This window comes from Agelaius tricolor, unplaced genomic scaffold, assembly GCF_023055355.1.
Source record: "Agelaius tricolor isolate 1412-34295 unplaced genomic scaffold, bAgeTri1.0.p SCAF_14, whole genome shotgun sequence".
Classification (NCBI taxonomy): Eukaryota; Metazoa; Chordata; class Aves; order Passeriformes; family Icteridae; genus Agelaius; species Agelaius tricolor.
Window position 1 is genome coordinate 12,101,544 of NW_027269274.1, and position 15,676 is coordinate 12,117,219.

General features: G+C 44.6%; 1 protein-coding gene across 3 annotated transcripts in view; it reads right to left on the reverse strand.

The window, feature by feature from the left end:
- Nucleotides 1-15,676, reverse strand: part of FLNB (filamin B) — a 71,048-nt gene that overhangs the window by 28,009 nt on the left and 27,363 nt on the right. For all 3 annotated transcript variants that reach the window (XM_071439699.1, XM_071439698.1, XM_071439696.1), the window contains exons 5-20: nt 13,768-13,886; nt 12,959-13,036; nt 12,017-12,179; nt 10,555-10,752; nt 8,729-8,866; nt 7,474-7,600; nt 6,796-6,932; nt 6,227-6,420; nt 5,794-5,907; nt 5,151-5,294; nt 4,691-4,814; nt 4,280-4,440; nt 3,660-3,750; nt 3,253-3,422; nt 1,087-1,204; nt 147-409 (exon numbers count right to left, since the gene is read on the reverse strand). In XM_071439699.1, coding sequence (XP_071295800.1) covers nt 147-409; nt 1,087-1,204; nt 3,253-3,422; nt 3,660-3,750; nt 4,280-4,440; nt 4,691-4,814; nt 5,151-5,294; nt 5,794-5,907; nt 6,227-6,420; nt 6,796-6,932; nt 7,474-7,600; nt 8,729-8,866; nt 10,555-10,752; nt 12,017-12,179; nt 12,959-13,036; nt 13,768-13,886 — 2,339 coding nt within the window. The remainder of the gene's footprint in view (nt 1-146; nt 410-1,086; nt 1,205-3,252; nt 3,423-3,659; nt 3,751-4,279; nt 4,441-4,690; nt 4,815-5,150; nt 5,295-5,793; nt 5,908-6,226; nt 6,421-6,795; nt 6,933-7,473; nt 7,601-8,728; nt 8,867-10,554; nt 10,753-12,016; nt 12,180-12,958; nt 13,037-13,767; nt 13,887-15,676) is intronic.

The window sequence follows — 15,676 nt, forward strand, 5'->3', positions numbered from 1 at the left end:
AAGTCACAGAGGCTGCAGAAAGAATTACTGAGCACTCTGAGTAAGGATGTTCCTGGGTATGTTTTGGCCAAGATCAAGCCAAGTCTCATGCAGTAGCCCACAATTCAGGTATCAGTTGCTGTTACAGCCCTATTCTGTTCACTCACCTTGGAAGGGTCTGGGGGTAATGTGGCCTCCACAGTGTAGGGGCTCCCTGGGATTGGGTTGCCATCATAACTTACATCCACCACATACAGTCCTTCTTCCCGTGGGATGTATTTTGCAGTGCTGCACTCCTTACCCAGAACTGGCTCCACCAGACATGGCACAGCTTTCCTCATAGGACTGGAAATATTAACCTCCAGTTTACCTTGCCCACCAGCTCCTTTGGTATCAATTACAAATTCCTGATCCTTCCCTACTTCCACTCCTGAAAAAGACAAAACCCATATTATATTACTTACTTAACATCAGACAGCGCTCCAAGGAGTCTCCCATGCACACATCACTGAGGGAGCAGGTACTGGCAGAGCCCTACCCAGTCTGCATACCTCTGTAGGCAAAAAACCCTCCCAAGCCAAACAACAAAAAAAACCCAACCAAAACCAAATGCTTTGATTAATTGACATTACAAAGCTACAGGGGAAAACAAGCCTCTAAGGTGTGGTCTGACAGTATCAGAGAGAGGCTCATTTCAGGAAAGCAACAATATCTCACAGCCTTAAAGTTCTTCCACTTTTGGAAAACAAAAAGACTGTATGAATGACACCATGGATTGTAGGAGTTTGATACATTTGAATGGTCATCTAGCCCTCAGGGAAACAGATTTCATCAGCGAGTGCTCTGTTCGCCACAAACAACCAAACCCCAAATACATGTTTTCTCCACATTTCTATGTAATCTTAGCAAAAAAGAAAAAAATAAAGAAATCTAAATTGAAATTCTGCCTTCAAGAGGACCACCTAAATAAGTTTGGAGCTGGTTGATCCCCAGCTGTAGCAAGTTAAAAAGGAGATTTGTTTTGCCTTCTCCTGTTCCAGCAGGACATGTTGGCTATCACCCAGACTCCCAAGACCCTTCAGAGGCTTCCAGCCCACAGGTACTTACTGTTTTCAAGTCCATTGACTATAACTTTGCTTAGGTCTAGAGGAGCAGCAACGCCCACTGTGAAAGGGCTTTTAGGGATAGGATCACCACCGTAAGTTACCAGAACCTTCATTGGACCCTAGTGGAGAATTTACATGTTAGTTCAGTTCCTCACTTCACACAGACACAGCAACACCAAAGCAGTACATAACCACATCAACTAATCTATTTTATCTGGTCACAGCCAAACTTTCTGGTTTATGGACACTAAAGCTCACACCACTGCAGCCCTCCTAACTACTAAATGATTTTTATTTAATACAGGAAGAGCAAAAAAGACAGTTGTTTCCAACATTTAATTAGACTATATTCAAGCTTCCTGGCAAAGCCTCCAGCTCAGGCTGGCTGCCACCCCCCCGGTGCTCAGACCTGACAGCTGAATGAATGTCCCACTGCTCCAGACCAGGTATCCCCTTCCACCAAATGGAGAGGCCAAAGCTAAGACTGCAAAGAGGCCATATTATTACAGCATCTGAAATACCAGGGGTTTAAGCTCTACAAGTCAGAAAGATTAATGCTCTTGTGTATTTTGGCTGGAATGCTGCACAGCCACAGCAAGCTCCAGCCCATGATGTGTGTTACTTTTATTCTCTCCTACCGCAGTCCATATTTTAGCTATATTCACTGTTTGCTTACTTTTCACTCTTGGCTGGTTCTGCTCCCAAGTGAAATAATCATGGATGTTTCATGCAAGCTAGTGAATAGCTTCCATGATTATTTTTGGTTGTTTTTAGAAAACACATACACGGGTAGCTGTAGCAACACCACGAGATAGATAAGACCAAATAAACAGCATTAAAATAAGGCTGCTCTGCAACTGACGCTGCCCCTCAGGAATTTAACCACCTATTCCATCCTTCCCCTGCTCTGAGGAGTCCACAGTCTCATTCATAAGCTACTGCTTAGGAACCCAAGAAGGACAGGGTCCAGGAAAGACCTATGTGCTCACAGCATGGAGGGACAACAAGGCTACTCTAATTACTGAGCAGTCTATTTTCATCTCTTAACCACTGCTCTCCTGCCACTGCTATCCATGAGCATCTCTTGTAAGCCCACAGCACTTCCATGACCCATGGTACTTCTCCAGTTGGAAGACCCAAGTGGAAAACCTGGTTTGGGCATCCTGGCTTGTTTCACCAGTGATTTTCAGGTGAAGCACAGAAATCTGGTACTGCTCATGAACACATGGAGACATAGAGTACAGAGGAGTGCTCCCTTCTGCATACCAAGCCTGACTAAACAAGCCAAAGCCTCTCCAAACAGGCATGCCAGCCACATCCTGAGATCATGCAACTGCTTTATCAAAAAACAAACGTTAGCTCTACGGTGCTTCCAAGAACTCTGAACCAGCATTATCAGTTAAATAATACTGCAGTTTTCCTTATCAGTTCACTTTTACATAGCTCCAACTCAAGGAAACTGGGCAGATGACCTAGTAGTTCATTTGGTCGTTCAGGAGAACAAGAGTAGCAAAACACTTTCATCTCAGCACCAGAGCACCTATATCCTCAGAAATACGAGATTTGTGCATTCTGGTGTTTAGTGGCCCTTTACAAACATACAAGTACAGTGCAAGGAAAAATACTTCTAGTTATTAGGAGCTTCCACTTTCAGCTCTTTAATGGTGCTGCTAGAAAGGCACCAACTTCATCACTTGCCTACTGGGAACTAGTGCAGCTTCACCCAAACTCTTCTTTTTGTCCCTGCTCTGGTTTGCACTCCAGCTCCTTTGACACGAGCAGCTGACAGGCAGCACACCACAATCTCAGCTCTGCAGGACTGCAGCAGCTGGGGCAGCAATCAGCTCCACTGGGGAGTCTGGGAAGGTTTGCCACCTTCCTTCTTCAACTGGTAAGATACAGAACAATGATGGGAGCTGTGTGCTACTGCATCAGTATCTCTCCTTGCCATAGAAAAGAAAACAGTGGCAAGCTATCAATAACTACACCAGAAAAACTGCATTACTGCTTTCCAACTCCCACTGTACTGCAGGCATTAGGGATTCTGGGGAACAAGAGACCCTGGCAAGTTTTTTCTGCTTTTTCCACTTTGCACTAGGTAGGGAGGTCACTCCACTACAGCAGCACAAGTTGCTCACTCCTGTACCACTACAGGAGTTGGACATACCTGCTGTATGGGCGTGTACCTAATAGTGTGGGAATAGTCATAGTTGTCAATGATATCCAGATCCATCACTGCCTCTCCTGGCACTGAGCTGCTGAACTGCACATCCAGTGGTGCTTTTCCAGCTCCCTTGGTGAACACAGTGAAGTGTGTTGGTTTGCCACTTTCCACACCTGAAGAAAAACGTTGATTCTTATTTACACACAGCTCACACAGGGAAACTCTCCACAAGAAGCATTCAGTACCAATAAAGCCCAGCCAAGCAAAATATCAAGGGAAAGGCATTGTTTACAACTGCCTGACACCCCACCCTGCTACTATATCCCAGCAATGCTCAGCCAGGCTGTGACCATCCTGCAACAGCTCCTCAGGATCCAGCATTGGTTACACTACATGAACCCAGCTCTCACCAGTTTTGTTCAGCCCAGGTCCTTCAGCTTTCACTTTGCTGGCATCGTGTGAAGGGTCCACCTTAACTCTGAATGGGCTGGCAGGAATTTCCTGCAACAGAAACACAACTCCAAAAATAAGCAGGTCACTCTTCACTAGCCAAAATTAAACAGATAATAGTTTTAAGATAATTCTGCTCTAATTCCAGCATCTTGAGTAAAATTTCACCTTACTTAAACATTGCTTTACTGATTAGTATAACTCAAAATACAGGGCAAAGTTAACGGCTGGAAGTTTATCTTTCTCTATCTGTTTTTTATTTTTAAGGAAAATTTTTTCCCCTATTTTCCTTGAGAAGACACTTAGGTTTTTTACCTTCAGAAGGCAGCCTTACCCCACCATGGAGACCACATTCATTATGCCAGTCCAGCACATTGTCCCCAACCAATTCCTCTCACTTGCATACATGCAATTATTACAAAAGAAATTTCAATTTTTTACATTGCTATAGAAACAACAACCAAAACAAGTGCATGTGAGCTGACGTAGAAAGAGCCAGCTGTGAACTGGCAAATGCATGATGATCAAAGAGCAGAGAAACATTCTCGAAAACTCAGGCTGCAAAATGAAGATTACAAACCTCTCCTGCAAAAAGCACTTTAATGGTGTAGCGCCCAGCAGCAGGTGGTGAGTATTTCACTGTGAATGTATCATTAGCATTGTGGATGATGTCGAAATCTATGTCCTCTTCCTCACTGCTGACCACACGAGCATCACACTTAATTCCAACACTGACATCACCTAGGAAAAGCAAGTGGAGGTTTTGCTACTGGACAGCACAGACACCGCCAGCCAAACAGCCAGACCATTCCCACTTCTATCTGTCTGAGTCACCATGTTAACTAATGTAACAGATCAGATCACTTCACTGCAATGTTCTGCTTCCCAAGGTTTTTCCACTAAATAAGGAAAACCAGCATGGAACAGTACATTATCCCTCCTTGCATGACCTGTGATTCTAATACCACAGAACAGCCCAGCCTGCTTTTACCTTCTCCTGCATCTGTGCAGTCCACAGTGAAGTGGGTTGGCTCACTTGCCTTCAGGCCAGTCCTCTCCACACCAGGTCCAAACACTTTGACTTTCTGAGGATGACTCCCTTGACCTATAAGGACCTACACAAATTCACAAGGGTCAGAATCACACATCTGTTACACTTGAGATCACAGCCAAGTCAGAGTATTGCTTGGAGAGGAGCTACAGGATAACAGACACAAATGAATGGCCCCAAATCACTCAGGCTGCAGCTGGGCTGATAGGAGACCACCACATGAGCTTGTAAAAACAGAAAGATGTATACAAGTGGATAGGTTTCTAAAAAAATGAAGCAGAAGGACACACCTTCTTGAAGTCCACAGAAGGGGTTTATCATCCTAGTCGTACTAACAAGTAGTTGTGAGCACCCATGTCCTATTTGACCATAACTAAGATCTATTCATCTCTGTACTTACCCTAAATGGGCTGTTGGGCACATTGGCTCCTCCCCAGACAACAGAAATTGTATGTTTGATTGGTTTAACTGGCACATAGGAGCAGGCAAACACACCATCAGACTTGCTCTTTATCTGGATATCAATAGGGTTTCCTTCTCCATCCTAAAAAGCAGTAATACAAGCAGAAGGTTCAGGTGCTTCAAAAATGTTTGCATGGTTTGAACAGCTCAAGACTGTTCCAGAATGTGTCCGTTTTTTGGGTTTTTTTCCAGAACTGTAGTTCAGAAATACTGAAGAAACATGCAATTTACACTCCTGCAAGTCTTCCTCATCTAACACTTGCTCATTCATACACCATCCTACAACACATAGAAAATTCACAGGCTCAGAGACACTTAAGTGCTTCCAAATGACAACTCAAGGAAATTACACTTGGCTTTGCTTCCAAGTAAGAAAGCAAAGCCATTTACTTCAGAGCAGTCACTTGGTCTTCAGTTGTTGCCTGACTACATTACACAGATCAAAGCACAGAGCTTTGACTTGAATTACACATGCCCAGAATTAAGTGGTGTGTAAGTGAGTAGGAAGACTTAAGGCATTTTTCTAAACAGTATTAAAGTCCTTTTGCTGCAGTTTCACACAGCTGCCTTTGGGTTTTTACCTGTGCATACATCTTCAGAGGTGCTTTCCCAGCATCCTTGGTTTCAACTGTGAACTCAGCAGGATTGTTCACTATACAGCCAGTCCTCTCCAAGCCCGGGCCATAAGCCTTCACCTAAAAGAGCACCTCAAGAATATCAGTTTGCAATTCAGAAAGAGAAACAAAACTAAGTGATTTATATATGAAGACCTGCCCCCTTCACAAACCCCATGAAGCATGTGATACTACTTCAGCAAGTTTTCATTACATTAAATCAAAACCACAACAGTGTTATTCGAAAAAGCTGAGGAGTATCTGGCTGGGTAATATCTTGGCAAATTCAGAGCTTTAAGCAGAGGCAGTTTAAGGGTCTGCTACCAGAATCCTTTAGAAACATCTCTACTGTAGTTACATCCAAGACATGCTGTGCCATGGGTGAACTCCTGTGCCTCACCTTATCCGCGTTGAAATCTCCTGAAGCCGGGCGAATGAAGGCCATGTAAGGGCTGTCTTTTATGTCCTCATCATCACACATGATGTGCACAGCATATTCACCGGGCTCTTTGGGCCAATACTTCACATCACACGAGCCATCATTCTTGTCATCACACTCAATTTTAGCCTGAGAAGGGCCTTCTATTGCAAAGCCTGAAAAAGGAACAAGTAGGTTCCTCACGTTGGGTTTGTGGTGGCCGCTAACTTAACACCACTTCCACAAATAGCTTTTTGTTAGCCTTAAACATGCCCGATCTCTCAGTCATCCTTCTTCAGCAATACAGGAGATCATCCATCCATCATTCCCTTCTGGATGTCATCCCACAAAACCACAGATTAACACTCTCCATCACACACACTCCTGTCTCTAGGACATGCCTTTGATACTCTATAGATGTTAGTGTTTAGACCACAATGTCTTACAGACATGGTTTTTACTGTTGGGAAACCTATTGTTTCTCGTGAGTTCACTGCTAGCATTGCAAGATACAAATATTTCAGGGAATATTACTCAGTCAAGTAACATACCAAGAGAGCCAACTTCTGTGCCAATGGACTCGACCACAAAGTCAGCCGACTTGCCCACAACTCCCTCGTGCAGTCCTGGCCCCCAAGCTCGCACTTTCTGAGGACCTGCTTCATGACCCACCTGAACCTCAAAGGGGCTATCAGAGAAAAACAAAGCATGGAATTAGAAACGGGGACAAATACAGCATCTGTGTTTTTCCCCAGGCATTTTAATGAGGGTCTACATTGAATTTTCCAAATTAATAGATGCTATCATGTGGTGCTGCACAGTGCCCAGCAGTGTTTTTCTAGCACAGATGTCATCCAATGCATCACCATCTTCCACCACAAATCCTGAGTGTCAAATACTTGCTCTGCTTGCTATAGCTGTGGACACTGAAATAAGAGTCCTTCAAAATCTTACAGCAAAATCCAAGCTGCATCACCCACCATGTTTTATTAGGTTTTTTTATTCATGATTTTGCGTTAGAAAGACTGACACAAATCACCCTTCAGAGCTTTGTCAAGCTGCTGCAGCCCAAAACCAGGCTGTTAAAAATAAAAAAGTTACAACAACAATTTGCCACTAACTTGTCTCCCCAGTGCTTCTTTTCAAAGATCAGCGTTGCTTTAAAAGCCCACCAACTACACAACCCACTGAAGGACATAAAAATGCCCAAAAAGCTACTTTTGACTCACCTTTTTGGGATGTTTTGCCCACCCCATGTAATTGTGACAACGTACTTCCCTGGTGTGGCTGGATAATATTCAAATGCATATATACCATCCATAAAGCCTTTTTGTTTCACCAACTCCTCCAAGCCCTCTGTTGAAAGATCAATTCAGCATTGAACTTAACAGTTTCCATCCTGCTTTCAATTACTCAGACAAGTTCATGTTTTCTAGTATTTATTTTAGCTTGCAAGAATAAATTTCTTCCACCAGAAAAAAAAAGGTCAGGTTATAAGGGAAGTTAGTTCTATGTGCCCTCTAGGACAAAGACAGCAAACACTTCCAGAAGAAATACAGCAGAAAGTATTTTAAGTTACCAGACTTAATAAGTTCCCTTGTGTTTTATTTTCTTAGTCTGCAGTATGATGCATGTCATATGTTAAAACAAAAAAGCTTAACATTTGTCAGACTTTGTAACCACAAGTATGCAGGGAATGCCTACTTTTCATTTTCTTCAAGATGAAGAATTTAGGAAGAAAAGCTTAATACGCTAAAATTTACATTGATATGTCTGTTGATTTTTTTCCCCCCCAGCCTCACGAAGCCACACAGTCAGAGCTCTGTGTGTGTGGAGGAGGTGAAGGCAATACAATGCACCTTTGAATGCCGCCCCAGCGGGGGGAGGTGGCGGGCTCGGAGTACCACACAGGGACTGCTGCTGGCGGCCACATGAGCCAGCAGCCCCTGTGCTCCCATCCTCCCAGGCAGAGGGCCACATCCAGGGCTCAGGACCAAGGGACCTGGGGACAGATCCTCATAGATGGTCTCTGTCAGCCATCTGGGTTCTTTTCCTCCTCTGCTTGTGTGCCTAAGCAGCTAATGCCACTGGGAATACTGCTCTGAGCCATTCCCAGCTTTATGAGAGCAGCATTTCCATCAGGCCAGAGACCATGGCGTGTGACTTGCTTCCACAGATTGCATGAAGATGCAATGTGTACCCATAAAGTTTGGAGGCCACAGCAGGCAGATGTATGGATTTTCTCAGTTTTGCCAACTGACACATTAAAATGGAAAGAACTAAAACCAGATATAATCTTACCCAGCCTTGCAGATCAAAACCTCCCCAACAGACACCGATAAACCATTCTGAAGTCTGGCTTTTTAAACAGATCCCATCAGTTCCATCAGGACACCATCTCCTTCCTGCTCTTCCTTTTCCCAGGCTCTGCTCCTCCCCCTTCTCCAAAACACATGCACAGCACAGATACACCCCAGCACTCACTTGGTCCCTTTATAGTCACTCCAAGATCTCCGCTCCCTGCTGCTCTGGTATCAACCTTGAAGTCGGCCGTCTCCCTGATACGGACGCCCTTGGGCTGCAGACCTCGACCAGTGGCACGACACGCGCTGGGGTTGCAGGCTGCAAAGGAACTTCAGGCATTACTACTGTCTCTGATCTCAACATACCCAGCCTAGCCAGCCTGGGACAACCTTCAGTTTAACATTGACTCAGGGCAACCACAGCTTAGCTTTCAGCAGAAGGTTACAGCATCAAGGCAGACAGACCTGAGTCTGCCCGGCTGCTGTCTATGCCCCCCAGCTTTCAGGCAGTAGCAGTCAGTGCCACCAGGCAACATTGACCCTGTCCAAGACCATTTTTTAGAATGACTGCAAACACTGAAGCCCTTCTGCTTTCCAATTCAATGCCACTTATCAATACAAGACTTTTACACAGCTATCACATCGAGATATTTGCCACAGACACAACCTTCCTGACGCCTTTTGCATTGAGGCCCACTGCAGTGTAGGGTGAAGGGTCCCTTTGCAGATAAGCCCCAGTGAACAGCATTATTCTGCTGGTCTTTCAGAAGCACGTGACTGGGATAACTGCTATTAGCAAAGCTGAGTTTTGCCTGTCCTTCGTTAAAAGATGTCACATCAAACCCCCCCTGCTTGTCACAGTTCACACTTTCACAGAAGCAAAGTCACCAAGCCCTCTGCAGCCTGAAGCAGGGTGGGGCAGGAGGGTTACACATAGCTTAGGCTTATCTGGGCCTCTTTACTCCAAGCACTTCTCTGGGCCTGCAGAGCGGCTACAAAAATTCTGCACACTTAGGAATAGTTTTCATTACACAATCCCAGCTGTCATGAGGTTTTCAACGCCAAAGATCTGAGAGGTTTGAAGAGACTTACAAATAACCACAGCTTCCCAGCACTGTAAACCAAACACGCATTTTCCTCAAGCATGCCATGCTTACAGCAGGAGCACAAGTCTGCCAAGCAGCTTGTTAGGTTTTCACTCATTATACAACAGCTTACAGGTTTTCCCCTCACCCCCGCAGCAGCCAATATTGCCCTGTGTCCTACACTGGCCAGTGTGAGTGGGGATTGTGTGGCATCTGCCAGCTCTGAAAGCTCAGTGGGAACACACAGGAGCGTGGCTGACGTGGAGTGGGAACAGCTTGCAGAGCACTCACACAGCTGCGTCAGGCAGCTTGTGGTTAAGCCAGTTTCACTGACTGGGTCACACAAAGCTTCAGTTCGTTTGCAACTTTCCTCCCCAACCCCAACAAAACCAAAAATCCTTTTGGCTGGGACAAGCTGCAGGCTAGAAGCTTACAAAGAGCAAACACGACGGAGCATCCTGCACACCTCTTACCAACTATGAAGCCATTAGCAGTGAAGTCCAAAATTCCACAAATGGAGGGTAGCTCAGGAGAGATGAGCAGAGATCTAAAAGCATAGGAGCAGGTAAGGATGGAACAGAAAGCAAATTAGGTGTCCATTAAGGAGGAAAACAGTAAATATAGTCATTTGAGGAACAAGGGTGGAAAACAGCAAGACACTGCATAGCTGGATAAATAACTCAAAAAAATTCAAAGGGCAGCTTAACATTTGTAAGTCTAGGCAGAAAGGAAACTAGCAACAAAAGCCATATTACTGTTAGAGAGCACTGGTTTATCCTGAGAGTACTCAGGTGACCCACTGAAACAGGACCAAGATGTTGAAAGGTAGAGAATATAAAAGGCATGATCCAAGCATATTCTGTGATCACATCCAAGGAGAAAAATGCTCATCTACATTTATATGCATTTTTAAAAAACATACCCTCTCCAATGAGAACAGTGCAAGGAGTTTTGGGAATTGCCTCCCCAGCAAAAGTCACTTTGACAATGTGAGGACCAGCTTGAACAGGTTTATAGGTGCAGCGGTAGACCTGGTTGCCTTTGTCTTCCACTACAACTTCAGCAAGGCTTCTTCCCTGAGGATCCTCCACTTCCACAATCACGTCACCCACACCAGCACCTGCAAAGGAAACAAGCTCAGCTGAGCCTTGGCTTCCCCACCAGCACCAGGCACCCTGTTTCAGACCACTACCAGCTGTCTGTGCTCAGCCAGCCATCCTCTGCTGCCAATTCTAGGCACAGCCTCCGTGCTCAGCTTTTGCTGACAGCAATCAAACATTTGAGCAGAAAGTGGGCAAGACAGCATGGTGGCATTCCATGAAGTCAAACTGACAGGGCTCTGCTGCTCCAGCCACAGGGTTTCACAACATAGCACTGAATATACATACAGCCTGGCTACCCCAAGGACACCACCCTGTAGAATCTCTATCGCAGATCAGCTTTACCAGTCAGTTCAATCTCTCAAGCTTTGAAGTGGTTTAGATTAAGAGATTGGACAAATGAATGCTGGTCTGACAAGGATCCTCTCCGCTGGACTATATGTATTCATTTTTGTTCAGACACCTGCTCCTCTCACATCTTATTCAACTCATCATACAACAAAAACAGTTTTCTATACACTTTCAGAGGCCAGACATGTCTTCACATGATTCAGACCACTCCCTCTCCCAATTAGAGGCTGAACATAATAGTTGCCTCACTATAACCACATTTAATTTTATTCCTAAAATCCCTCAGGCAGAAGGCAATTTCAAATATGCTACTCAGTATATTTTGGTGTTTAAATGCTACAAGTAACTGCCCTAAGTAGTTTCACATTGTTCTAAATGAATTAACATTTGTAGCATCTTATTGACTCATTCCTCTAGGCTACAGCATTGGCCTAATAGCAGGTAACAAATAATGTGATGGAGATGCCCTAATGAAGATAGTAACCCTCTAATAATTACAATAGAGGTTGAAACCAGTTCATCATTGAAGTATGAACTCAAAGTAGCACTGCAGCAGGTTCTGTAGAGCTAAATATAGAACATACTACACATTTATGGTTGGCTCACAGTTTATCCTTCATATTTATGTTCAACATGTCACATTCTTGTTTTAAATGTGTTGGGACAGAAATCAGCCAGGAACTTGACTGCTGCCATCCAGCAAATTCATGGCCAATTTCTGAGTCAGGCTGAGCACCCTCTTGCCCCAGCTCAGCTCTGCACTTCAAATATTTCATACACAGCTGAAGCCTTCTGAGCAGCCCAGCTATTATTTCGCCCGTGAGTTTGATGGGGCTACAAATCCTCATCCACTTTACAGCTATTTTTCCAAGGCCTTAGGTTCTCACATTTGAGGACACTGCAGGATTTCCATCATCACCCATCCCTGCTTACCTGCTGTGTAGAGGTCAAAGTAGGTAGGTTTATTGGCAATGTTCCCTGCTGCCTCCAATCCCGGTCCTTTTGCTGTCACTTTGCTTGCATCTCCCTGGGCTTTGTCAACATTCACTTCAAATGGGCTCTTCGAGATGTGCTGCCCAGCAAACAGGACTGAAACCTAGGGACAGGGAGCATCAGCTTGGACCCATCAGGCAGAGGCAGGGCTCAGATCACCATCATAAAGCTAAGTGCAGGGTCAAGCACCTGCATTCCCCTAACACAAAGACTCTTTCCCTCAGAGGTGAGGGACCATCCATCCCACAACCCTCATCAGATCCATGCTAACTGCTGCCACCTTCTTAAAGTTCCATTGATTAGAGTCAGGCACACCAGCACGGAAGCTTGAATCAGGATGTGCCAATACAAGGTGGACCTCCATCCAGCAATGAAGTGGCAGCAGAACTTGCATTTTATTTTTTCAGCCTGGCTGTGGGGACCAGCCATCCTAGAAAGTGTCAAAGCAACAGGATCACCCATCATAAACCTGTGACTATGGGCACCCAGAGACAAAGGGAGAGAATCCTTCTCTGCAAAATCCCTACAGTGTACAGTACCATCAGCAAAGAAATACCTCATGGAAACAACCTGCTGTTTTCATCTGCATCTCTTGTGACAACCCACAAAACTGTCTTTGAGTTGCACAAAGTGGCCCACCTGTAGCACTTGATAGCCAAACACAAATGCACTTTCTCCCAACACACACTTCTTTTCCCCCTTGCAATGGGAGCAGCCCAAAAGCCAGATAGACAACTAAGGCCACATCAATTTAACTTTTCTTCAGGATGCCTGAGGTGGCTCTTGCCCATTAGTGAATAGGGGGCCCTCAGGGGCTCATGTTAACAACCAGCAGAGCAGTGTGTCTAGCAAGAGAATACTGGTTATTGACATAAAACTCACCTTGTGAGGTCCAGTAACCCTTGGAACATACTGTACGGAGTAGGTTTTGTTTTTGTCACTGGACGGCGTTATCTTTGCCTAGGAGAGAAAACACATCCCTCGTCAAGCTGTGCCTACGCACACCAGCTGAACTCTTTACTGATACTGCAATCTATTCCAGAGTCAGCACTGTTAGATTCTTGTTGCTGTGAGAGCAGGGATCCTTGCTATCCCCCTCTTCTCACATGGAAAAAATCCCATTGGTTTTGTCTTTACAAGAGGGGAAGCAAGCTACCTTCTTCCCAACCCAGCCCTTTCCTTTGCTGTTAATTGCTGTATTGAGGCAGGCCAAGAGTGAGGAGACAGTAAGTCCAATGTACAGCTGTATTTCTCTGGAATGCTGTAACATGATCAAGTGGAACACTTGGATGAGAAGTTTCTATAAACATTAAAACCAGCATTTTAACTCAAAATGATTCATGGCATCTAAATAGTTGCTTTAGCCATTCTTGCAGAATGAGTAAACGCAGACAGTGATTTACTGATGTATGTTATCTAAAAGCAGGTCAGAGTGTACTTGGCCAGTCAAGCTAAAGCTCTGCAACTACTGGACACTGGAGCTGTATTGCTTAGTTGCAGGTAGTGACTTTTTCAAGGCCATTACGAAGAAAAGCTTGAGGTTTCTTGCACTTCAGATAAACGGTATTTTGCAATTTCTTTTTAGATTACTTATTTGTCAAGAACTCACTTGTGAAAGATGAAGGTTACTGCAAAAACTACAGCGTTCAGACCAATCTGACTTTTCCATACAAGACACTTATTGTACATACCTCCTCTCTGTTTCCTTCTGGATCTTCTATGAAGACCATCAGGTCACCCTGCCCAGCACTGATGGTGTCCACTGTGAAAATGGCAGGCTGCTTCACCATGTTCCCATGAGGCTCAATCCCTGTGAGACAGATACAGAACAGCACATTAGCTGCTGCCACAAACCTGGAAGACAGTTTGGAGGCTGCCCAAAGGCTGTCCAACCTATTCTCCCGTGCAAGCCATCAGAATCAGTTTCCCCAGACTTTTGCACATCATGTCTTTACCTTCTGCCCACAGCATGATGCTTACAATAAGGCCTTCTCTTACAATACAAGTATTTTTAAAAATTGGTTAAATCATTGGCACTCAACTCATCTTACAATCTCTGACCAAGTCAGGAACCCAGCTGCTATCTGGATTCAGGTGAAAACCAGTTACCCTGACACGTACTGAGGGTCACTCCCACTGCTGACAAGTGTAGGACTGATGCTGACAGCAAGTGGGACATGTGCATTAGCTGCTCTTTAGGAGCTGCTCTCTTCACATAGTTAAATGTTTAAGTGTGTTGCACCACAGGAGGGGTGACTAGAGAGGCAGGAGAGAAATTTTGGGAAGCCTTTAGGTGAAGCCATTACTCTAGAGCCAAGAGTAAAAGACTTACTTTAAGCAAGACAATTTTTACCTGTACTGCCCCATCTTACTCCATTTTCAAAATCCAGCAGTACAGACATTGCTCAGATTTACTATCCTTTGAAATCTGCTCAGACTACCTGGCCAGAGTGTACACTGTACAAATAGCATGCAGGAACCTCTTAAAACAGTAAAAATCTTGCCACTTCTTGTGGTTTCCACTTAACTTTTAATCAATTTCCTTATTCCCCAGCACAGGGCCTGCTACAGCATGCATTTACCAGCAGGGTTTCATCATATCCCTGTACACAGACCCAGGTCATGACATCTGTCATGGTGGTGTCAGACTGAGTGGGTGGAAGAACTTCCCAAAGTTGCAGATTCCAGACTAGCCCAAACACATCCATACCCTTCCGTCCAAGGCAATTTCTCCTTGGCTGATTCATAAAACCGTGGGCACTCCAGCTCCATAGCACAATTAGTGGAAAGTGCAACGTCTGATAGATTATAAAGGAAGTGGTTGTGAACAACAGAATTCCTGAACTTGTTTATCTTCAGAAAACAGTAACTTAAGAGTAATGCAAGGAAGACCATGTTTTTCCTAGGAAATCTGAGCATTCTGATAAGGTGTTAACAATTGACATATTCATTCCTTCAAACTGAGCCCTAAATTATCATCTAGCTGAAACTGCTACGAATTTGCTCTGTGTCTCTCCAGTCCATCCTACAAGCACTAAGATAAGGTATTCAAGTTAAGTATCACACCTTCTGCAAGCACAAGAAGGATTGATTATCCTCCTCTGAAGACAATTTCAGCCAGGACACTATTGGTTCTACAGTGCTTTCTTGGCCTAGACTTCATCATCTAGATTTTACTATCTTGTCAGTGGCCTGCTTTGGATGGTTAAATGAGAACTCCTAGTCCACCACTGAAGACCTAGACAACTCTGTACATCCCCTCTGCAGGCTCATTTCACACCAGCTCTACACATGGCTGTCCTCAGCACAAACCCTCACGGTGCTCAGGGTGGTGTGCTACAGCTAAGACTCTTGTTGGGAGCTTATGAAGAGTTTACATGAAAAAGGATAATAAAAAGAGCTAAGACTGACCCACTTTACACTTGACAGTCATCTTTTTCTGGAAGCATGAAAACCTGTTTCTCACCTGTCCAAAAGACCCTGCTCAGTCAAGGACTGAGCCCCTTGCTGCTGGAGTCACCTTCCAATTCTGACATATCTTAGCAGTCAGAATTATCAATTAGTATATTTAGTGACTCTGTTTTGGCAATTAACTTAATG